The following is a 25,363-nucleotide window of genomic DNA, read 5'->3' on the forward strand; positions in this document are numbered from 1 at the left end:
TATAAGAGCAAGAAAAATATTAACAAAATTAATCAAGAAATATAAGAAGTCAAGAATGTTAAGGAAATCAATGGGAAAAATATGAAGGCATCCATATTTCTAACTATATTATAAAATGGTAATCAACAAAAAATCTTCCTGGATAAGATAAGTGGGGGCTCAATGGAATAGACCAGATACACAATACACAATAGTAACAGAACTAAGCATTTGACAAAAATTTCAGGGACAAATGGAAAGGAGTTTGGCAGAAACTAGGCAAAAAACCAACATCTCACATTGTATGCCAACATATAGTCAAAATGGATAAATTATTTAGACATAATATGTGATATCATTAAAAAATGAGGGGATCGTACAGATTTGTCTAAACAAATGTACCTCAGATCTATGGATAAGAGAATTTATGATAAAAAAATAGATGAAAGGGTACCACAGAAAGTAAAACATCATTTTGATTATATGAAATTTAAAAAAAAAGTTTTGCATGAGCAAAACTTGTATAGCCAAATCAGAAGGAAAAACAGAAGACTGGTGGAAAAGTTATTCAGCAGATTTCTCTGTTAAAGGCCTCATTGATCAAATATATAGAGAATTGAATCAAATTTATTATTTTTTCTTTTTGGCAAGGCAGTGGGGTTAAGTGACTTGCCCAATGTCACACAGCTAGGTTATTGTCTGAGGTCAGATTTGAACTCAGGCCCTCCTGACTCCAGGGTCAGTGTTCTATCTACTGTGCAACCTAGTTGCCCCCCTGAGCCAAATTTATAAAAAATAAGAGCTATTCTCCATTTGATAAATAGTCAAAGGATATGAAAAGGTAGCTTTCAGAAGAAGAAATCAAAACTATTAATAGTCACATAAAGATGCTTTAAATCACTATTGATTAGAGAAATGCAAATTAAAACATCTTTAAAGCACTACCTCAAATCTATTAGATTGGCTAACATGACTGAAAAAAGAAATTGACAAATACTCGAGGGAATAAGGAAAAATAGGGACACTAAAACACTGTTGGTGGAATTGTAAACTGGTCCAAACATTCTGTAGAACAATTTGGAACCAGGCCCAAAGGAATAAGACTGTTCATAACTTTTGATCCAGCAGCTTTAGGTCAATATGATCAAAGAAAAGGGGAAAGGGCTTATATATACAAACATAATTATTGCTTCTCTTTTTTGTGGTGGTAAAGAATTAGAAATCCAGGGGATGCTCATCTGTTGGAAAATGGCTGAACAAATTGGGGTTTATGATTGTAATGGAATACTATTGTACAATAAGAAAAGATGAACAGGTTGGGAAGACTTATAGGCAAAGTGAAGTGAATAGAACCAGGAGAATATTGTGCTCAATAGCAGCGATATTTTAAAGACTTAGCTACTCTGGTCAACACAATGATCCAAGACAATTCCAAAGAATGCATAATGAAAAATGCTATCTATGTCCAGAGAAAAAAACTGATGACCTCTGAATGCAGATTGAAGCACACTTATTTTTGTTTTCTTTACTTATTTTATATTTTTTGCGATATAACTAATATGGAAATACATTTTTTAAAATGTTTTTTAGGTTTTTTTTTTTTTTTGCAAGGCAAATGGGGTTAAATGGCTTGCCCAAGGCCACACAGCTAGGTAATTATTAAGTGTCTGAGATCGGATTTGAACCCAGGTACTCCTGACTCCAGGGCCGGTGCTTTATCCACTGCGCAACCTAGCTGCCTCTATGGAAATACATTTTGCATGGCTTCACATGAATCAATATCAAATTGCTTGAGACAGAGGGTGGGAGAGAGAGATAGAGAATTTGGAACTCAAAATATTAAAAATTGTTTTAAAAAATTTTCATATAATTGGGCAATATTTTGTGAAATAAATAAAAGTGTATTTTAAAATAAACTCTGAAATATTTAAGAAGCATCACCATTTCTTTGACCACACCTCTTCATACTCTTATAAAGCCACACACAGCTTTGATTCATTCCATGATAATGTTGAATGTTTGGAAAGTTTGACCTCTCCCACTTATTCTATGAGGTTCTAATTCAATTTTTACTTAATAATTCCATATTCTCTTTTCTCTTTCTCCATTTTTTCTTTAAAGTCTCTGGGAAATATCTGAAAGCCATTTCAAATACCCAATAGTGGAACAATATTTGAAGACAAAAAGTAAGTCAAGGAATTTAATAGTAAAGTACCTCCTCTGCCGAGTCATGACCTTCATAATTATCCTGCTGGCCTGTATCTACCTGGGCTATTACTTTAGCCTTTCCTCACTGACTGATGAGTTTGTCTGCAATATCAAATCAGGAATCCTGAAGAATGACAGCACAGTTCCGGAGCAGATTCAGTGTAAGCTTATTGCAGTTGGGATTTTCCAGCTTCTCAGCTTGATTAACTTGGTGGTTTATGTTCTTCTGGTGCCTGTGGTCGTGTACACATGCTTGGTTCCCTTTAGGCAGAAGACTGATGTTCTCAAAGTCTATGAAATCTTACCTACCTTTGATATCCTGCGCTTCAAGTCTGAGGAATATAATGACTTGAGCCTCTACTATCTTTTCCTAGAAGAAAATATAAGTGAACTTAAGTCCTTTAAATGTCTTAAAGTCCTGGAGAACATTAAAAACAATAGTCAGGGGATTGACCCCATTCTACTTCTGTCTAACCTTGGGATGATCAAGACTGATGTCATAGATGGTAAAATCACCAAGTCTACAGACAAAAATGAAGCAGAACCTGGGAATGATGCAACAGAGCTCAATGGTAGGTATGCCTTTAGGGTCAGAGGTGAAGGGTAGCCCTCAGAGTAATATTAGCTACTCCTTCTTGGGTAGACATAGACATAGATATTATCAGTACATCTGTTGAAAGTCCAAATCATATTTTAGTGTTATTTTAAGAGAAGATAATAAAGAGTATGGAGCAAGATATAAATGGGCATTTCCTGCAGAAATGAAGAGAGGTACAGATCATCCCAAAGATTTCTAAAGAGGAGATATCCCTTAGAGCCCCTTTTACTTTCCCTCCTTTCATCTTCCTGTTCTCTTTTCCAGCTTCTTTGCCTCCCTAGTTCCTATTTATCCATCTAGTTTTCTATCCATATAATAATTACATATAATAAAAAATAATTCATAATATATGTATTATCTCCATCAATGCATAGATGGAAAAATACATGAAACAAGCCATCAATCTGTATATATTTCTATCTATATCTACCTATATTTATATTTATCTTTATATACCTTTCTCCTATCTCCCATTTATTTATCTGTATCTATTTTATATATATTTTATCTACTTATCTCAAATCTATCACTCTCTAGCTCTACCTATATCTATATCTTTATATATCTATGTCTTCATCTGTCTCCCATACATCTCCTTCCTTCCTTTTATCTATCTGTCTTCCTGCCTGCCTATCTATCCATGTATATGAGTACCCATCCCATCCTGAGGCTTTTACACTCTCCCTCCCAGTTCTGAGGTTCTCTCTAGCTTTCAGTGAAATCTTTAATTATGTGTCATTCAAGCATTGGCTCAGCTATGTTTGTCTTCCTCTTAAAGTTGAGATATGACTTGAGGTAATGATAAAAATTGACTAAAATACAAAATTTGATACTTCTGGAAAAACTAAATCAGATCCATTCAAGTTGAACTTTGATTGAAGATATGCTTATTTGCGCATATCTTCTGCTGTCTGGTGAACCTTTGTCAGTGTAATAGATATCACAATTATCCACATCTATAATTCTCAAATTATTGATAAAGGGGGCAAATCAAAGGGTAATTGGTCAACTAACTAGAATTCATATATTCTTCCTCTGCTCCAACTTAGTTTTATTTGCCTCAACAACTTACCAAATGCTTAAGCAGATTAAAAGATAAAATTTAAATTCTCAAATTTGGTTAAATACTTGGATAATTTTGGGAAACCAAGACAGATTATTTGCCATGCTTTCAAAAATAGACAATTTTCGATTTTCAAAATTCTGGTAGAAAGTTTTAATGATTTTTTTTAAAAGTCACAGAGTGGTAATAGTTAATTTTAGACTCAGAAAGGTCAAATTTTCGTATAATTGTTGATTTGAACATTTATTTGGGGATGACTTACAAATATTTAAAAATATCTAAAAACCCAAACCTATTAAAGCAGTCCATCTAGTTAGGAGAAAAGCAGCTTCTAGAAGCTAAAATTGGTTCCCTTCAGTTAATGCTGCCATCTAAAATGTGGATTTTTTGTTTTGTTTCAGTTTTGACTGATCAGGACATAAGCAATGAAATGAAAGCAAATATTGAAGAGAAGAACATTCGCCAAAGACTTCTAGAATCTTCACAATGACTCTTTTCTTGTAATTTTCAGTGTTGTGACTTTTATGAGTAGCATCTCAATTATGGTGCAAGCCACGTTTATTAGAGAAATCAAATGATCAGTCTATTACCCACCTTGTATTGAGTGAAACTCATGATAGTTGCACATTTGGTGAGGATGGTGAGGAACTGATCTAGTGTCTGAATTGGGATGATGGACGCAGAAATTCTCAGTATTGTGAACAAGAGGTAAGGTAATGATGGTTTAAGAACATCTTGAATAAATTATATGAGAGCTAAGCATACTGCCTCAAATATAGCTATCAGAATAATTTTAATATATAAAAAATAAAGCAGATAAGGTATGAATCAAAGTAGAACCAGCACGAGATTTAGAGAAAAGTCTTTCTATGGAAAATTGGTGATCGATTCCAGATCAAGAAGAATAAAAACTTATAAAAGATAAGAATCAAATAAAGATAATAGGGAATATTAAGCTCCTGGGGAACTCACTAATCACTATTGGACCATGATGCATTCTACAAGATATATATGGTTGATAAGTGGGTAGTAAAACTGACTTCCTCTTTACTGTCTTATTTTGGAGATAATAAAAATTGAACTCTATTGTTGAAGAATCTGTTTCAAATTTAAAGGTTTTTTTGGGTCTCCTTAATTTAAGGAGTTTCTAGATCAGACTAATCAAATGCCTTCAACAAAGGTTTGGGTTTGAGTTTCTTGTTTTTGTTTTTGCAACAAACATTCTGTAAAGCAAACATTTAAGTTAGGAAGTCCAAGCTGTAGGGAACAAAAATCTGAAAGAGTTAAGTTATAGTTAAAATAGAGTCAAAAATAACTCAGCCTTGCTTTAAAAACCCTAACATAGAAATCCAAACTAGCAAAGAATAAAAAAATAAGGAAAGAACATTTCATATTGCAAAGGAAGTCACTTCCCAAAAGGGAATTCCTGCAGTGTTCTTCAAACCTTGAAATTATGTAATGAATTTAAGATATGATTCAATTAAAATGCAACTTGAGGGGGACATTTCTTTAGCTTAAAAGTGAGACAGACCTGTATTTAATTTCTTTCAGAAAGGATTAAATAATTCCTGCCAAAACATGTCACTTAGGAAAGGATTCAAATTGTAGCACTAGTTCCATTTGATCACTTGTTTTCCAGAAATAGCTTAGGGACAGGTTTTAAGAATAATGATAATAATAGGTACAGACATGTTATATACAGATGAGTAGATCAGGTACTTTTTTCAGATGAGAATCCAAATGTATTGTGTAGATTTATCTCCATTTAAATTTGTGATGTAAATACTTTTAAAAATTGCATTTGTGAAACTCTCATTGTGATCTTGAAAGTAAAGCATGTTTACAGTTAGAAGTGAAAAGTGTTTTTAGCAGAGCAAAACTGAATCTTCACTAGTCAAGTATGGTTGTTTATCCAGTGTAATTATTTATGGGACAGTTGCATAAGATATCACAGTGTATGCTTTCGTGGTTTTTTAAAAATAGATTGATTTTTCTGTGACTAAAGTTCTAGAATAGTTAATAATGTGCATCAAGAAGTCAGTATTAAAAATCTTTTTTTCCATTTCATGAAACTCTTTGTGTTTGTAGTACTATTTTTTGGAATGTATTTCTTTATGACCTTAGTCACATTGATAACTTGATCTCCTTATGCTACAATTATCATGTATCATCATCAGAGATGCTCAAGCCCAGTTTTTTGATGGTGGTAGCATGGTTTACCTTATACATATGTTTGTTTAGAGAATCCTGTGTGCCTTCCTTATACAGCCTGTTTAATCTTATTTTCAAAGTTTTAAATACAAACATACTCTGGATACTCTGGAGCTAGCAGAGAAAAGAGTTGATCTAACCAAATATTCTGGAATCAGAAGGAATAGTAACTGGGTGGTCCTGGAAAAATCATTTACTCTCTTGGAGCTTCAGTTACCTAATCTATAAAGTGGCACGAAAATTTCAGGGTTAATTAATATCTCACTGGGCTATTGAAAGGCTAAAATAATATATGTAAAATGCTTTGTAAGTCTTAATACAGGACTTAATACAGGACTTAATACAGGACTTAATAAAGTGACTGACATTTGTTTCATCTCTTTTTTTTATATAGTCCATGAGCTAAGAATGATTTTTATATTTTCATTTTCAAGTGAAAAATTATAATTTAGAAACATGTATTTAAAAATGTAAAAAAAAGCCACTCAGCTCTCAGGCCATTCTAAAAAGGAACATCAGACTAGGTGAACCCTTGTCTTGTCTTAAAACACTAAACCTAATAAATATTATTATTTTATCCACCAATACTAACAAATGTTATTTTATCTGGTCATTCTGAAGCTTTTCATCAGGATTGCTACAATTAGTGGTTTTGAATTTTACCTTTTATTTTTCTCTGACCACTTTTTAGTTAGAGGTGGTAATGAGTGGGAAAGAGGAAGGCAGTGGTTGAAGATGAAAGAAAGAAGTAGAGCAAAGAACATTTCCTGTTAACCTAGCTCCAGGTGGTTAAATAGCCCTGGGTAGCTGAGTTCATTATAAAAGTCCATCTCTACCCTATGAAGAGATCCTTTACCACTTAGGGGAAGATCACACAGATGATTTGTCTTCTCTCTAAATGATTGTTTGCTGTCCAATCCCTGCCATAATTTCTCCAGGGTGCCATGGGGTTTGATTGAATAGATATTTAGCAGCAGGTTCCTAGATCTAGAACTGGAAGGGACCTTAGTAGTCATAGAGTTCCAAGTTCTCATTTTTAAAAATGAGAGCTCTAAGATCCAGAAAAGCCTGTAGGCCCAAGGTCAGTCATTAAGTATTAGAACCATTGAACTTGGGTCCTATATCACCAAGGTTAACCCTCTTTCCACTATACCATGATGATTACAACTGACAGTAGACCAATAATGATTTTTTTTCTTTTAAGAAATTCTTGTATATTTGTGGGAAACCTTTGAGTAAAATTCAATCCATAAGGCTGCTAGATGGGGGAAAGCAAAAATGACTTTGCAAGTTATGTCTGAGTTCCTAACATATGAATGGTTTCCTTGGTAGTCCTCTGTATTTTATTTTATGCATTTAAAATTGTTTTCCCAAGAAAGAGGTCCATAACACTATTGTTCTATTAGAAACCAGGAGGGATGGGAATTCAGGGAAGCCTGGAGGGATTTGCCTGAACTGATGCTGAGTGAGATGAGCAGAACCAGAAAAACACTGTACACCCTAACAGCAACATGGGGGCAATGATCAACCTTGATGGACTCACTCATTCCATCAATGCAGACAGTTTGAGGCTGTCTGCAATGGAGAATACCATCTGTATCCAGAAAAAGAACTGTGCAGTTTGAACAAAGACCAAGGACTATTACCTTTAATTTAGAAAAAAAAAATCTGGTATCTTATTGTCTGATCTTGCTATCTCTTATACTTTATATTTCTTCCTTAAGGATATGATTTCTCTCTGATCACATTCAATTGGGATCAATGTAACCATGGAAACAATGTATCGAATTGCCTTCTGTGGGGGGTAGGGGGAGGGAAATAAGATTGGGGAAAAATTGTAAAACTCAAAATAAATAAAATCTTTATAATGTAAAAAAAAAAGAAAGAGGTCCATAGGCTTCACCAGATTCCCAAAGGAATCCATGATGGAACAAAATAACAACTACTCTATTTGATTAGTTCTAGGCTCAAATCCTTCTCTCAACCCTTTTGGGGGTTTGTCAGATACAGAACATGAATTTAAATTTATAATCTTAAAAAATTGTCTGGGGGCATGGAAAGACTAAGTAATTTATCCACAGTCAAACATATATATATATATATATTCTCAAAAATAGAATGTATATAATCTCAAAAATAGAACTAGAACCCAAATCTTAATTTGAAGATATATAAACCCTACCAAACTTCTTTAGCACAGGAATGATATTGTTATAGGAAAAATATTTTAGCCAAATTTCTAATCCCCAAATAGCCCAACCTTCATGTTACTCCAGCACTTTGATGTTTACAAAGGACTTTCCATATGATAACTGATGCCCCATAATAGTCTGAGATATTCTTATAGTATCATTACCCCCAACCTCATTTAACAGATGAGAAAACTGATTCTTAGAGATAAAGTAACTTGCTTAGGTCTAACTTAGCTTCAAATTCAATGTTCAAGTATAATACAGCAGTGCATAATTCTGAATAAGTAACAAAAATGTAAGCAAGTTTGTGCTTTTCTAAAGGATTGACTACTCAAAAGCCTCATAAACAATCTCTTTTGCCAAAACCTGGTGAGTCTTATGTGTGCAAGGCATTGAATGGGTTCCTTGACAGATATTGGTCTTTGTATTTATAGCTTTCTATTAATACAATCTTCATAATTTTAAAACAGAGGATCATCCTAATTTGCTGAATTAACTTGTCAGTCTTTGAGTGAATTCTCCTGGTTTAAGCAGATGCTTTGGGTTACAGGCTTGACTGAATAGGAAAATATGAGAGTGGGCAGAAATGTGCTATACCTAAAGTGTCCTTGATCGAAAGTCAAGGGACTTGACTTCCCCAGGGAAAGGAAAAAAGTCTCTTGTCTCCTTGCAGGAGGCTTTTTTATTCTGATAGAACAATGAATTTACTCTGAAAAGGTGAATAATTTTCTCTTACCTAAGCTGTCTCTAGGCTTTTGGGAATATGGATTGGATAATGTTTGTAAAAAATGCATTCAGTCTCCTTTTAAAATGATGCTGTAGAATGATGCTCCATATATTTGAAAACTTCTTAGTCTTTACTTTCAAGTATATGGAAAAATCTGCTCACTCTGCAGAGGAATATTTGAAACTGTCTACAACAGGGCTTGCGCAAATTCAGGAAACTTTAGAACCACTATCTCTGCCTTGGATGAAGCAGATGGACCCATGTTTGCTCAAGTGGGAATTAGTTCAACAGCTTTTTTAAAGGTCAAATCCAAGTTCTGAAAATCTCATCCTTAAATAAATACCTTTTCTTGGGTCCGTTGTTCTGTTTATTTTGTTTAGACCAAGCCACAGGTGATGGCATTTTTATTTCTATAAGATCCTACTCCCTGTGAGTTGAAGCTTTGTTTTTAAGTAGGCTTCAATGATTCTTTGTACTTGGGCAAAACTAATGTAGTTATTTACAATTCTGTGAAAACATCTATATTTCTATATATGGCTGGTCAAGGGCCTCATATTCTCTGTATTGGGACAACAATTGCAAGCTGTCAAGGACTCTTTAATGTTATCTAAGACCAACCATGAAGGTTTGAAATTTTGAAGGCCATGGAAATTACATGGAGTGATCTTTGAGGGAATTGAGGTCAATTGAAATCTTCAGTTTCCAGAAATTGAATTTCACCTTGTGATTTCATCATTAAATTGTTTTCTCTGAATAGTGCTCTTGGGAGTAATACCCTGTTCCTCCAGAACTTTATGTAGAATGTTTTTTCAAAAGACTGATGAGGATGGCATTTGTGACCTATGATTACCAGTAATTAACTTCAAGTGACCGCTGTATAGTGTGCTTTGAATTGGTTGTTGTTTTTTGTTTCTTATGTTCCCACTTCAACTGTAAAGATAATTTGCCATTTATAATGTGAGATTCGATAAAATAATTTCTTTGTGAAGTCTCTGCAAGTTTTCCATGGATTTCTTGAGCCCTTTGCTGTACCAAGAGGGAGTAATAGAATATATGTTAGGTGATAGGTGGTACAATATAACAAGTATTCAGTACATAATGTTACGTATGAGTGATTCTTGTGCTTTGGGGTAAAAATGATCATGTTAAAATTTATTTATAACTCTATCAGTCTTGCAAATTAGAAGTCTATTTCACTGTGAGGCTCTTGACTTAAATTCTCCAAGCATTAACATTTTCCAAATACTGCTTTTCAGACCCCAGGTGTTTTACTTAATGAGGCTGGGGGCTAAATAAGACATCAATGTTACTGATATTTTCCCCTTTAAAATAGTAAATATGAAATTTATTTCATATCCAAATTGTTAATTATTCTATACATCAGTTTTATGGATATGAAATAGACTTAATTGGTTCTTTTTTCTACCAAATCTCTCTGACTTTTTATTCATAAGGATACTTTGTACCTTCAGATTCCCTGGACCACCATTTATGGACTCAACAATGTATTCTGAGCCCAAAGTGTTCAATAAGCAAATTAGTGGGAATTAATATAGTCAGGGGTTTTTTTTAACTCCAAAAGAAATTTTTTTTTAGTTTTTGGAAGGCAATGGGGTTAAGTGGCTTGCCCAAGGCCACACAGCTAGGTAATAGAAAAAATATTTTTTCTGTAGATCCTTTGATAAAGATGGTACAGCAGTCAGGACTTTGTACTCTCTCTAAAAGAAAAAAAAAAGGATGCATCATCCTTCTTCTTCTCCCTCCAAAAAACCCCACTACATTTTCTTGAAATATCTCTTCATAAGACACAAATGCCTTTAAAATACTGCAATATAATGTTTATAGATGTTGATATATTGCTTATTTGCTTAAAAAGGTCTATAGTTAACCTCTGTAGACTTCCATGAAAAAGTGGTGAGAAACTGGAAATGAGATGAAAATAAGATATAAACAAGTCTGCTATGCTTACAGAGAAAGATTAAATATAAGGTTGTGGTTTTGCACTGTTGAGTGTCCCTCTCAACCAAGGAAAAGTTTTCTGAAGAAACAAAGTATGTATGTATGGTCATATGTGTCATCCTTTCTTCACAATGGAAATCATGTTTAAGGACTTTGTGACAAGAGACATGCATGACCTTGTATGCACCCCTGCTCTCCCAACTGAATCTTAAGTATCCAGGATTTTCCAAGACTCAGTTAGCAATAACTGAAGAAAGAAAGTCCCTTGGATAAAGATTCCAGATGGTGGAACTTCTGAGGCTTAAAATTGCAGAATTTTTTGATTGAGAATTTTATTGATGGGCTAGATGAGGAGTTAGAGAATATACCTTCAGCCATCAGCAATCATTTATTCAGCTCTTCTCTCAAAAAGGTGGACATGGCTTTGTAAGTTGGTCACTGAAAATCTTTCAGCCCCTTCCTGCACCCTCAAAGATGATCCTACAAAACCCAAACTGACTTTCAAGTGAAGCTCCATGTGGGATGGTAGTTTGAAGTCTCCCTACACATTTTAAATGTTGCCCTTGGTCTCTTACATTATCTTCCTTCAGGTATAAACCCCTGGCCAGCCAACTGAATAGATTGAAGTGATACATATTTCCCATGTGAGATTTACTGCTACCTATTCCGCTTCTGAATGACCATTTTAAAAAAATAAATAACATCTTATTTTTTCCTAATTACATGTAAAGAAAATTTTTGACATTCATTTTTTAAATGTTGAGTTTCAAATGTTCTCCCTTCAACCTTCACCACCTCCCTCCCCAAGACTAAGAAACTTGATAGAGGTTCTCTATATGCAATCATATAAAACATTTACATATTAGTCATATTGTGAAGAAACAGACCAAAAAACCCACAAAAATAAAGCGAAAAATAGTGTGCTTCAATCTGTATTCAGCCTCCATCAATTCTCTCTCTGATGTGGATAGCAAAACACTTTCCAGCTGTAAACACATAAACATGACATTTGCTTTGCAATTTGTTTTTTTACCAAATACTTTCAGAGTGAAAGTATAAGTATGCAAAGCCTGGTGAGGTAAGAAGAGGCCAGAATAAAGGCATCAGATGACAGAGAATCTTATATGTGGTACTGGAGTGGTTTTTCATTTCCTTCTGCAGTTCATTTTACAGATGAGGAAAATGAAGCAAACAGTGTTGTATCTTTCTCAGGGTTACCTAGTTCATCAGGAAGATGTTTTCCTGACTCCAGGTCTGGCACTCTATCCATTCTACCACCTTAGGAATGTCTTTATAAACTTTTCAAAGGGCAGAACTAAACAACTAGAGAGGAGCTGGGGGGGGGGGTAATGGGGGAGCTGCTGAAGTTTATTGAGTAGGAGCAGTGAAATCACTGGTTACTGAGGGGAGGATGGATTGGAGTGGGGAGTTGAAGTAAAGGGGACAAAAGAGAAGGCTATTAACAGAAGGCTATGAATGAGTTAATGAGGGCCTTTTTAAGATGTCAGTATTGTAAGGGGGGATTGTTTAAGTATGGATTGGACTCAATGATGACAGATGCCCCTTCCAACTCTGAAATTCTTTGCTTCTGTGTGATAGAGGTTCAGAAAGTAACCAAGAATAAGAAATGGAAAGAAATATAGGCAAAGGAGAGCCCTACTATATTTTTCAGCCTTCTTTGCTGGTATTTCATCTATGTCTTGCCCACTAACCATAAATGTCTTTCTGGGCCCCTCTCCTCTTTTCTCTATTTAGTCTTCCTTGATGATCTCATCATCTTCTCTGGTTTGGGTATCTTCTCCAGGCAAAAATACTCCAAATCCATATATCCAGTCTTAGTGTCTTTACTAGGCTGGTTGCTTATCACCAGATGATTAGCATCTCAAACTCATTTCCAAAGCAAAATTTGCTCTATTTCTCCTAAAATCTTCCCCTCTTCCAGCATCCTTATGCTCTAGGGCTCTACAATCCTCCCAGCTGGACAACTTTGGAATATCATCCTCAATTTCTCACTTTCGCTTACCCCACATACCCAATCTACCAAATCTTTTCCACAGCATCTCTCTAGGCTTTATCATCTCTCACTCAGATTATTGCAACAGGTTTCTGGTCTCTCTACCTCAAGTCTCTCCCTACTTCAATCCAACCTCTACAACTTGCTAAAATGGTTTTTCCTAAAGTGAAAATTTGACCATGTCATACTGCAACCTGACTATAATCTCCAGGGATTCCCCTTTGCCTTCAGGTTCAAATATAAAATCCTGTTTAGTATTTAGGAACCTTCACAACTTGTATCCCTACCTTTCCAGTCCTCCTTGCAATTAATAATCCAATTGCACTGGCCTCCATGTTGTTCTTGCACAAAATACTCTCATCTCCTACCTCCATGACTTCACAGTACTTGTTCCCCAAGCTGTTCTTCCTCACTTCTGCCTTCTAGCTTCCTTTTCTTTTTCCCAAGGCTTGACTCAGATCTCACTTTGTTTCTAGTCCTCATGATTTTGCAATTCTCCAAGTGCTTTTGGTTTCAGATTATCTATAGAGTATATGTTTTATATGGACATGGTCATTTGCGTACTGTCTCTCCCAGGATAATGTGAACTCCTTGAGGGCAGAATTTGTTCTTTGTAACCCCAGGAGTTAGTAAGGATGCCTGGTTAACTTAATGACTATTGACTATCCAATGAAACCCTACTTTTTCATCATCCAAATTTCAGAATCTGAATTGCAGAAAGGAATTTTGAGATCCCAGAGAAATAATAATAATAATAATAATAATAATAATAATAATAATAATAAATTTTCCTAAAATAATAATAAAAGATCACAAACATAATACTTTAAGGTTGGCAAACAGCTGTCCAGAGATCTCATTTTATGAAGTCCATGTGTTTTCCCATTTTAGAGAAAAGAAAATGAGGTACAGGTAGGGTAAATGAGATGGTTTTACAACCTTGGCCTCTCCTGATCCCAAGTACAAAACTCATTTCACCCTCCATCCATAAGCCTTCCTCAAACATTGCACCTGGCCTCTTCATCACCTCTAGTACACAGTTGGAATTGTGATAAGAATTTCTTTCAAGATATGTCAACCAACAAGCAGTTATTATGTACCATGTCAGACATTCCAATGAAGGAAGAAAATGAATAAAAAAGAAAGCTGATGAAAAAAAGATAAACAGGTGGGAGTTGGGGACAGAGATGTAGGGGCATGCTAGAGGAAGTTGGGGGATATCTTGGAGAGGGGATGAGACATGACTGGTCTGGGTGCTCTCTTTAATGGGGGACTCTTGACTATGTTCAAGAGTTATGCACTGATGATAGATAGTCACCCCTAGAAGAGACTTCAGCAGTTATTCAGTATCCTCATTGTTCAAAGTTATGTATGTTTTAAGATCACATCCAGAATTTGAACCCAGCTTCTTCATAAACTAATTAGGTGAATGTTTCAAGAAGTAAAATATAGATATTTATGAGACCAGGATTTATCAGAAGCTTCAGCTCCAAGGGTAGAACTCATCATAAAGTAGAAATACTAGCAAAAAATCTTTTTTTTTCTAAGTCCCCTGTTACAAAATTTGCATTTTGAACTGGTTAAGTATCCAATTAAACCTAGGCTTCCATGGAAACTTTCATTTTAAAAGTGCTCTGTTGTTGGTAGTTTGAAGTAGATCAGATATCCATAAAGATTTTAGTGTGAAACAATTCAGTTCATTTTGGGAAATTTGAGAGCTGTTACAATGGAAGAGGCACTGTTAAATATAGAGGTCCCATGAAGTGCCCTTGCCTCTTTCAAAGTACTTTATCGAAAAATATTATCACTTGGCATAAGCAATGATATATTCAAAAAGAATAAACTGCCGAAGAGAAGATCTAAGGTAAAGCATTTCTGCATCAGAGATAAGGCTTGACCTATATTTCAAAATGGCATCTTCAGGGTGTTAGTGCCTGGCTGAGGTTTTGCACCTTTGCTATAACACATGGGACTTAATTTGTCACTATATACTTCTGCACCACAGAGATGGAAATTTTCTACTGTTAAAAAATATGTACAGTTATGAAATATAATATATCTCTGTGCATTACAACCTAAACAACTAGCCCTGTATGAATGAAGTCAATGTACAATGAAGTCAAGGGATCTGGATTCACATACCACCTAGAATCCCTACTACCCTTGTGCCTGGACAAGTCACTTCAAGTCAGGGCCTCTGAGGGTCCTCAGCCCTAAAGTTATGATTCTGTGAGTTGGAGGCAAAACCATAGTTACAGAGAATGCAGGGAGCAGATGCATTAAGGGGAGGCCTTTGGCTTAGCAAGGGTGGCATTGCCCCTTTGTCCCAGAGTCCCTGACCCCCCCGCAAAAGATGGTTAAGTTACCAAAATGAATAGGTTTATCTTCTTTGAAGGAGCAAGCTGTCTTTTGTGTTAATCAGTTTAGGTTCAGATATAAATATATATATATATATATATATATATATATATTAATACAGCATATTGATAATGCATATAGGGCTTTATGATCTGCAAAATGGTTTACATAGGAAGCAGCTAGGTAATACAGTGAATAAAAAATGCCAATCCTAGAGCCAGGAAAAATCTGGGTTCAAATCTCACTTCAGATATTTACTAACTGTGTAACCCTGGACAAATGTCTCAACCTCTGCTTCATTTACCTCATCTGTAAAATGAGGGTAATCATGGCATTCAGCTTCTGGGGTTGTTGTGAGGATAAAATGAAATTTTTTCCAAGTGCTTTGTAAACTTTAAAATGCAATGTAAATGTTAGTGATTATTATTATTATTATTATTATTATATTTTTACATTTGATCCTCACCACAAGTCTCTGAATTACATGCTATTATTATCCTAGTTTTATAGATGAAACAAATTAAGTTTCAAAGATAATAAGTTGGCTAACCCATGGTCATACTACTAGAAGCTGGCTGAGATGGAAGTTGAGCCCAGCTCTCATCTTCTGGCTCAGTCATGTCTGACTCTCTGTGACTGGAGACTGGCCTCCTTTTGTGGATCACTTTTTAATTAGAAAGATTAGGGTATGATGTAAAGAACAGTGGATGGGAACTCAGGATGGGATCTAGTTCCAAGCTCTGCCATTCAGTAGCTGGGTGAGAAACTTTAGTTTTCTTGATCTCTTATAAAATAAAGGGGTTGGATTGTGTGATGGTCAAATATGATGCACTTAGCCCTTCTCAGTACTATAATAATCAAAGACAATTAATTCTAAAGGACCTGTGATGGAAAATATGATCCACATCCATAAAAAGAAATATGGAGTTTGAATGAAGACCAAAACATACTATTTTCCATTTTTAAAACTTTATGCTTTATGTTTTTTACCCTTTCATGTTTTTTGTTTCCTTTTGTTCTGATTCATCTTTCACAATATGTTTATCATAGTTATGCATGCATTATAGGTAGCTAGGTGGTACAGTAGATAGAACACTGGTCTGGAGGATCTGAATTCAAATCTAGCCTTAGACACTTGACACTACCTGTGTGACCTTGAGTAAGTCACTTAATCCTGATTGCCTCACATCCAGGGTCATCTCCAGTCATCTTTATTCAGATCTGGCCACTGAACCACTTTGCTGTTGGAGGACAAAATGAGGCTGGTGACTTAGCACGACATCCTCCTCACTCAAATCTAATTCAAGTGTTCGTCATAACATCACCTCCCTGATGTAATGATCATATTTGAGAACGAAGGACAAACATCACATCAGATTACTTGTTGTCAGTGGGAGGGGGAGAAAAAGGAGGTAGGGAGAAAAATGTGGAACTCAAAATCTTATAAAAATTAGTGTTGAAAAGTATCTTTACATGCAATTATAATAATAAATAAATTTAAATTTAAAAGGAAACAAAAACAACAACAAAAATAAAGGGGTTGGGCTAGTTGTTATTTTGTCAAGACAAGTCTTTGTCACCCCATTTGCAGTTTTCTTGGCAAAGATACTAATTAGAGTGCTTTACCATTTCATTCTCCAGATCATTTTCTAGATTAGGAAACTGAGACAAACACCCCAAGTCACACAATTAGTAAGGGTCTGTGACCAGATTTGAGCTCAGGAAGAGGCATCTCTCTGATTTCGGGCCTGGACCTCTAACCAATGTGCCATTTATCTATACTGCTGCAATTAAAAAATGTTGAATTTGAGGTAAGAGGTTCCTGAAGTCAGGAAGACCTGGGTTCAAATTCTCCTCCGACCATTTAATCTTATGTGATGATTTAATTTATTGGGGACATTTTCTTTGAAATTTTAAATACAACAAATATTTGATTAACTTATACATTCTCAATACCAGGCTTCTCATGTCTTCTCTCTGACCATTAGCTTACACATCTGTAAAAGGGGGGTACTTGCACAACTTCATAAGATATTAGAATAGTTTGTAATTTCCTTCTAAGTTTATTTTACAGATGAGGAAAATGAAGCAAATAGGGTTAAATGTCTTTCCCAAAGTGATGATCCCAAGATGAATTTTCCTGACTCCAAGTCTGGCTATCTATCCAATAGGTCACCTTGGAAATGTCTTTATTAACTTTTCAAAGAGCAGAGCTAAACAATAGCTGGGATTTTCCTTCCTTTGCCCTCAGCTAAAAATGCTTTGGAGCATCATTTGTGTTCTTTGGAGACAAAGCTGGAACATGTGGTCTCATTTTTTGCCTCTACTCCTATTGCACTACCTATCCCAAGCCCCCATCACATGTTCAGAGATGAAAGTTGAAGATGGTGAATGAACTAAATTGTCAGGCAAGAAAAGTTGTGGCTGGTCCTGACTGGCAGGAAAGGGTACTTTTTTCCCTCTTTGACTTCACTTCTACCTCAGGCTTATTTTGATCCCATATAAGTAACAAGAAACTATACTACCATATTCCTGTGCTCCACTCTCGGTCTCCCTCTGTCCTGTGCTCCTAATTGGTGAGAGATGAAAAGTGGGTTATACTTTTCTTGTATTCCTTATTCAGGGCATAACACAAAACCCATGAAAAATTTCCATATTGATGAACTCTGAGCTTGTCATTTTTCAGAGGAACACACTCATGATGCTTCTTCTTGGAACCTTCAGTTTCCATATCCAGGCGTCATCCAGTTCATCCCAGTCTTCAAGCTGACATGTAGATAATCAATTCTGAGAATATTAAGTATTTATGTAGCATCTGAAGGCATCCCTCCATTCATAAGACAGATAGCCTAGAAATAGCTACCTCAAGTTCAAGGCATTCTATGCTTCCAGATTCACTAAAGCAGTAACTTATAAGCTCCCGATATGCATATTCAGCCAGAAGATACAAAAAGTTCAAAGCAAATGTATTTAATTAATTAGTCCTCAAATGTTCACCCAATAAATCTAGTGCTCAGTCTCCCATAAATGCAAAATTTAGCTAGGATGCTTGCAAAAAAAGTGTTCACACATGCATACATGGATGAAGAAGTCATTCATATCTCCAGTACTACAGGCTCATTTATTACTTTTAGTCATGAAAATAATAAGACATAAAAATGACATAAAAAATGTCATTTCACTCTTGCTACTGGCATCCCTTGCTGCTCAATGCTTCCAGTTCTAGGCTCAGTTTAAATCCTTGGCTATTTTTCCCTTAAAGGAAGAGGCCATCCTGTCATGTTCTTTTAACTTGAAGTTCATGGGCCTTTTGTTGCTTCAAGACTTTGAGTAAAAGAGAAAATTTTACTTTGGAAAGCAAAAAAATAAAAAAAAATGATCCCTTGCAGATTCTCCTCTCCCCGCCCCCCCCCCCGCATAAAATAGTTGTATATTAAATATCTCATCTCTGCCGCAGGAGATTTTTAGACCTAAGGATTAAGGCAAAGACAAGATTCTTAGCAGATAACTAGTACCCTTAGATTAATTTGTTTTTATGAAATAGGTTGTGAGGCTATATGGAGAATAAATACAATGAAAGTAAACTGAGATACATACTTCATACATAATAAGTTTATTAATAGAGACATATATAACTAATAACAAAGTGGGCCAGCCTGGTCTACTCAATAAGGTCAGCAACCCCAATAATAAGTATGGTATTCTCTATAGGAATGGTGGGGCATCTGGGTAGTTTGAGAATATTGCAATTAATTGCACTGGGAAAAGTGGGTTGATATTCAGATATGGCTAATAACACTGGCTCTGATAATTAAGGAATGTTCATTTTTTTTCATAGAACTCACCTACCTCTTGTAATCTTTGTTTGGGTATTAGATCTACCACCAGGCACATCAAACCTCTCCTAACTTTACTAGGACAGGCAAGGACACATGCCATGACTTTGCAGGGTGAGGGGGAGAATGACAGTAGATTAAGCTGTTTGAGGTTTACAGACAATAGGCTAGCCTAGGGGTTAACCATATGAGTGATAAAAATATTTCTTTTTAGCCATTCCTTTAAACTAATTCAGACTAGGAAAGATCACATTTGGCCACATAAACTCTTAACTGCCATGTCATAAATGGCTCCCACCACATCTAGAGCCATCTCCAGTTGGCTGATCCATAGCTGGTCATTGGATCCAGATAGCTCCATAGGAGAAAGTGAAAATGAGGTTGATGTCTTTGCTCAGCACCCCCCTCACTTAAATCCAACTTTCTAGTAAGTCAAGGCATCACCTCTCTAATGTCATGATCTTCAAGAATGAAGGATGAAGGACAAACAACAAACTCTGTGAGTAATAGTAACCTTCCTTACTTCCTTCCTCCCTCTTTCTTTCTTGCTTCTCTCTCTCTCTCTCTCTCTCTCTCTCTCTCTCTCTCTCTCTCTCTCTCTCTCTCTCTCTCTCTCTCTCTCTCTTCCTTTCCCTTTCTGACTTTTTTTTTCCCTTTCCTCTTTTCTTTCTCTTTTCTTCCTTCTATTTTGGTCAGAAACAAGAGGGTTTTTCCTCCCACATTGGTTTTTTGGGGACTATGTAAAAGAGACTTCTTGCTTCTTTTTCTTTCTCAGGAGTCTTAATCACTGAGATGCCGTGGGTTTTACCCTACATCAATTTATTTTCTTTTATGTGGAAGTGGCCTCTTTTACTTCATCTCTCTCTTACCTGATACTGGATGGGCATTGTCTCTGGGAAAGACTCAGGGATATCTCGTTATCCTCATCCATATCTGGCCACTGGACCCAGATGGTTCCTGAGAACTTGAAGACTTTGATGACCTTGCACAGCATCTCCTCAGTTAAACCCAGCTAACTTGCATGTCATGGCATCACCTCCCTGAAGTCATGGTCGTCTTTGAGAATGAAGGACAAGCAACAACAATCTACTTATATTATTTATACTATATACTCTGTAGGTATAAAGTCTCTGCCTTTAAAATAATTGTAATCTATTAGGTGATTGGCAGCCACAGTTAGATAAATGATAGAGATAAATTAATACAGACACATGTATATTTCAATGCAATAAAAATCAATTCAACAAACGCTAAGTATTTGCTACATGAAATGCACATAGGTTCTGAGGATTCAAAGACAAAAACTGTTTGGGGTCTCATGGCTTTACATTTTATTTCATGACATGGAGTTACATTATGGTAAGCAGATAGGAGAAGTCCAAACAGAATGGGATAAGGACTTTAAGATAAGAAAAATAAAAGCATTTGAGGGACTTGCAGATAGATGATGAAAGTGGAGGTCACAAAAGAACTCAGCTCTTCAGTATTCCCTTCAAATATAGCAATAGACACGAAAACAATAGTAATAAAAGAAAAAGAAAAGCAGAGATATAAAAATATCCATGAAAACTGTTTTTCAGAAAAAGAAAAGGAACAATTTTAAAAAAGGATCAAACAAAAGAAAATCTCCAGCCCAATGAATAGATATAATGATTAAAAGAAAATTAAGTGGCCAGAAGAAAAATATATTGAATTAACATCAATAATGTTTCAAGAAAGGAAACTGGAATTCTAATGCAAGACAAATTCACTATCATAATGAATATATTTCAGGAAATGAAGGAAGACATGAAATTAATAAAAAAATGAACATAAGGTTATGAAACTCATCTACTTGAAGGAATTATTTATAATTACCTGACTCCAGGGAGGTCTCATAAAGGAAATGACATCAGAGCAGGACTTTAAAAGGAAGAAAAGTTTTCAACAAGCAGAATTTTAAGGAGGAAATCATTCTAGCCATGAAGTCCAGAATGAGAAATGGAAGAGATGAGAAAGGGTAGGATGAGGTTGGGAAAGAGTGATTCTGATTAGCTGAAATGTAGTATAAAAGTGGCATAGAAGGTAAAAATTTAGGAAACTGGTTGGGACCAGCTTATACTGAGTCTTGAATTTTTAACTGAGAAATTTCATTTATTTTTTAACTTTTAAAAATGTTAGTTCTGGACAGCCCATTTAAAAACAGCATTGTGACTAGCTGAAGAATCCAGAGAAGAATATTCAGATTAGTAGATTAGTTGAAGGAACTTTAGATGTTTAACTCAGAGAAAATAAAATTCTAGCTCTCTAAGGATTTCAAGGGTTGTCATATAGAAGAGGGATTTTGGGCATGGTCTACTTGGACCTAGAAAATAGAACTATAGAAGTAGTGATGGATGAAAGCTGCAAGGAAAAAAAATTAGGTTCAATATAAGTAAAAACCTCTAACACTTAAAGATGCCCCCATATGGAATGAAGTGCCTTCAAAGGCAATAGCTGTTTACTCATTGGAAGTCTTTATGTGAAGAAAGGAATACTTTATGAATAAACAAATGAATGACTGAATGAAGCATTTATTAAGTACATACTAGATACTGGGATACAAATAGAAAAGCAAGGCTCAAGGTGCTCATATTTTAATGGAATGAGACAATACATATGGAGAGTTTCAATTGCAAGGCAGATGGAAAAATTCTATAGATGCAGTGGAATAGCAGACATTAATGTGTCATTTTCACTGATATAATCCTATCACTTTCTGATGATGAGCTGTTTGACAATACCAGGTTTGTCCAGAACTTTCCTTACTGATCTCCAGTAACTGTGACTGGAGCATTTGTAGAAGCAGATTCCCCAGGATGATAGCTGAGAGTGCTGAGCTGGAAGTATTCCTTTGGTACTTGAGTCAGGGTCCTAACAGAGAGGAGACACAAAGGATAAAGTGCATGTGATAGAACTCAGTGTGACTAGATGGAAAGTCCAGAGCAATAGGTTCCAAACCTAGCTCTGTCAGACTCTGTGACCTCTAAGTAGCTTAACCTCACTGATGTTTACTTTCCTTATCTATAAAATGAGATAGCTGGGCTGGCATTGAAATTCAAGAATCAGTCTGTCACATACATATTACATAACAAATCCATTTTAATACAGGCATATGTATGTATTCTTAAATTCCTGTCCTTCTAGTATGATACATACACAATGCAAATTTGAGATGGAAAGCTAGCTTACAGGATGAGAGTCAAACTAAAACATCAGGCCAGATTTAATAAGATGACATTTCATAGGAATAAATGTAAAGTATTAGATTAAAAAATAGAGCAGATAGGTGGCCCACTGGATATAGTGCTGAGATTGAAGTCAGGAAGACATCTTCTTGAGTTCAAATCTGACTTCATATACTAGCAGTATGGCCTGGGGCAAGTCACTTAACCCTGTTTGTCTTATCTTTAAAATGAGGTGGAGAAGGAATGGAAAAAAAAAGTACTCAAAAACACTCCAGGATCTTTGCCAAGAAAACCACAAATGGGGTCACAAAGAGTTGGACATGACTGAAACGACTAAATAACATTAGGTGAAAAAGAAAATCAAATTCACAAGTATGAGAGAAAGTAAGTATACAAAGACTAGACAGTTGTTCATCTTTAAGAGACCTGAGGAAGAGATAGGTAGCTATATAGGCAAATGGATAGACAGATAGATATAGAGACAGATAGATGATATATATATATATATATATATATATATACAGACAGATAGATAGATGATAGATGATAGATAGATAGATAGATAGATAGATAGAAATAAAAGACTGAAAGATCCACAGATAGATAGATAGATGGGCAGATGGATAAAGATTATATTGAATATAAATATTATATTGAAATTAAAAAAACATTGCTGTCTTCTTATTTGTATTTGTTATTCTTCTGCTAGATTTTAAGCCTTTGAGGTCAAGGACTTTGTACTTAAAGAGTCTAGTATTGCTCAGCGTAGACGTAAGGTATAACAGCTTTGCTGGGATACAAACTTTGATGCTCAGAACCAGTATAACCTTGGTCAAGTCACTTAATTCCCTATAATTCAATTTCTTTAACTGTAAAATGAGGGGAAAAGGGGGACATCTAAGGTCCCTTTCAGCTCTTGACATATGATCCTATGACCTCTTTGAATGCCTTGTAATTCTGAGATGATTCTCTAAATCCAAACTAAGAGAGAATATCAAGAAGGAGGATGTATTTAAGTGTCAGAGGTTGAAGGGGAGTCCAAGGACAATGAAGGACAGAATAAACACACTGTTCTATCTATGTGAAGAAAATGCTGCTCCTGCCTGCCAAAGAAAGCAATTCGTGTGTGGGTGATGCTCTATCAATACTCTTCTTCTCACTTTGCTCACCTACAAGCAGTCTCTCTGATGTCAGCTGGGGATTTGGGCTTCTAACCAAGATGATTCATCCCCAAGCACTGATCAGCTCAGAATTAATTAAAAAGAGGCAGGAAGCCAAGGGAGTTTGGTCTTCCTTAGATGAGGATCTCCCAGAAGCAAATAACAGGTTTTTCTGATCTCCCAGTCTGTGGGATTGCAAGAAGAAATCAGGGAATGGGAGAAACAAGGGAGACCCATCACACTCCTTTCTCTGTTCCTAAGGTTTTTGGTTCATCCATCTATAAATAGAAGAGGTGGGATCAGATGATCTCTAAGAACCCTTTCAACTTTGGCAATCTATGATTCAGAAGCAGTCTACTGTAGTGGACAGAATTCTGATCTAGTAGTTAGAAGGACTGAGTTCGAATCCCATCTCTGACACTTGCTAGCTGAGTGATCATGGGGAAAACATATATAATGGGTAAAATGATCCACAAGGATAATATTTCCATTAGACCATAAGCTGCTTGAAAACAGGGACTGTCTTTTGACTTTGTTGGTATTCCCTATTCTTAGTATATAGTGCCATTGAGTTGAAATTCAAACTAATTTTCTTAACATGTATAGAGTGTTAACTATGTTCTATACCCTGGACTAAGCGATTTATAATTATTATCTCATTTGATCCTCTCAACAATTCTGTAACGTGGTGCTATTTTTATTATTATTCTCTTTTTGTGGTTGAGGAAATGGAGGCAAATAAATATTAAATGACTTTCCCAGGGTCACACAGCTAGTAAATATCTGGAGCTTGGATTTGAACTTAGGTCTCCCTAATGCTAAGTCTAGTGCTATTTATACTGTTCCCACTATTTTGGTTTCATCAAAAAAAGTTCATTTGTAATATAACTTTTTTGTTTTCTCAAAGATCAGTTTCTTAAAATGAGCATTCCTAGGATGGAAATAAAGAAATGCCATCTGAAATGTATGACTTTCAAATAGCAAGCTTTTCATTCTTCAAATTTCTGTGCCAGGGTTTAAATAAATGCTTGTTAACTTCTTGACCCATGATATATTATCTACCCCCACAAGGTTGTGATGAAGCTTAAAAGAGATAATAACTGCAAAGTACTTTGCAAATTTTGGAGCACTTTTATAAAGGTAAGTTATTACTATGATTCTAATTTAATCTATGGTTCAGTAAATAGAGCACTGACCCTGAAATCAGAAAGACCTGAATTCAAAATCAGCCTCAGATTCTGACTCCCCCATTTAGGAAGGAAAAAGAACAAAAACCTTGTAACAAATATTCATAGTCAAGGAAAACAAATTGGACCAAATTTGACCATAGCCAAAATATATGTCTCATTTTGCATCTTAAGTCCATCACCCCTCTGTTGGGAGTTGGGTGGCATGCTTATTCATCAGTCCACTGGAATAAGGATAATTCAAATTTTTAAGTCATTCACAAATTTTTCTTTAATTTTTGTTATCATATAAATTGTTCTCCTAACTCCTTTCAGTTTGCTTTCAGTTCATATAGATCTTCTAGGTTTTCTGAAACTGTCGCTTTCATCATTTCTTATAGCTCAACACTATTCCTTTACATTCACATATCACAATTTATGATATTTTCCAATTTGTGCCATTTCCCAATTGATAAGTTTCAGATTTTTGTCACTACAAAAGAACTGATAGAGATACTTTTTGTACATGTGACTCCTTTTTCTCTTTGATCTTTCACCTTGAAGCTTTCTAAATACAGCTTCCATGTTCCACATGCAAGATTTCTTTGCTTCGGACTAAATATTCTCATATCCACATGTGTCATGATCTAAGAGCCTTCCCCACCCTGATCTCACTTCTCTGGACA

At 35.5% G+C, this 25,363-nt stretch overlaps 1 protein-coding gene across 1 annotated transcript in view; it reads left to right on the forward strand.

Annotated features, from left to right (window-relative positions):
* Positions 1–7,863, forward strand: part of PANX1 (pannexin 1) — a 67,853-nt gene extending 59,990 nt beyond the window's left edge. The window contains exons 4-5 of the mRNA XM_074216474.1: positions 2,101–2,759; positions 4,250–7,863. Coding sequence (XP_074072575.1) covers positions 2,101–2,759; positions 4,250–4,338 — 748 coding nt within the window. The 3' untranslated portion in view covers positions 4,339–7,863. The remainder of the gene's footprint in view (positions 1–2,100; positions 2,760–4,249) is intronic.
* The last annotated feature ends 17,500 nt before the right edge of the window (positions 7,864–25,363 follow it).

This window comes from Macrotis lagotis, chromosome 1 (assembly GCF_037893015.1).
Source record: "Macrotis lagotis isolate mMagLag1 chromosome 1, bilby.v1.9.chrom.fasta, whole genome shotgun sequence".
NCBI lineage: Eukaryota > Metazoa > Chordata > Mammalia > Peramelemorphia > Peramelidae > Macrotis > Macrotis lagotis.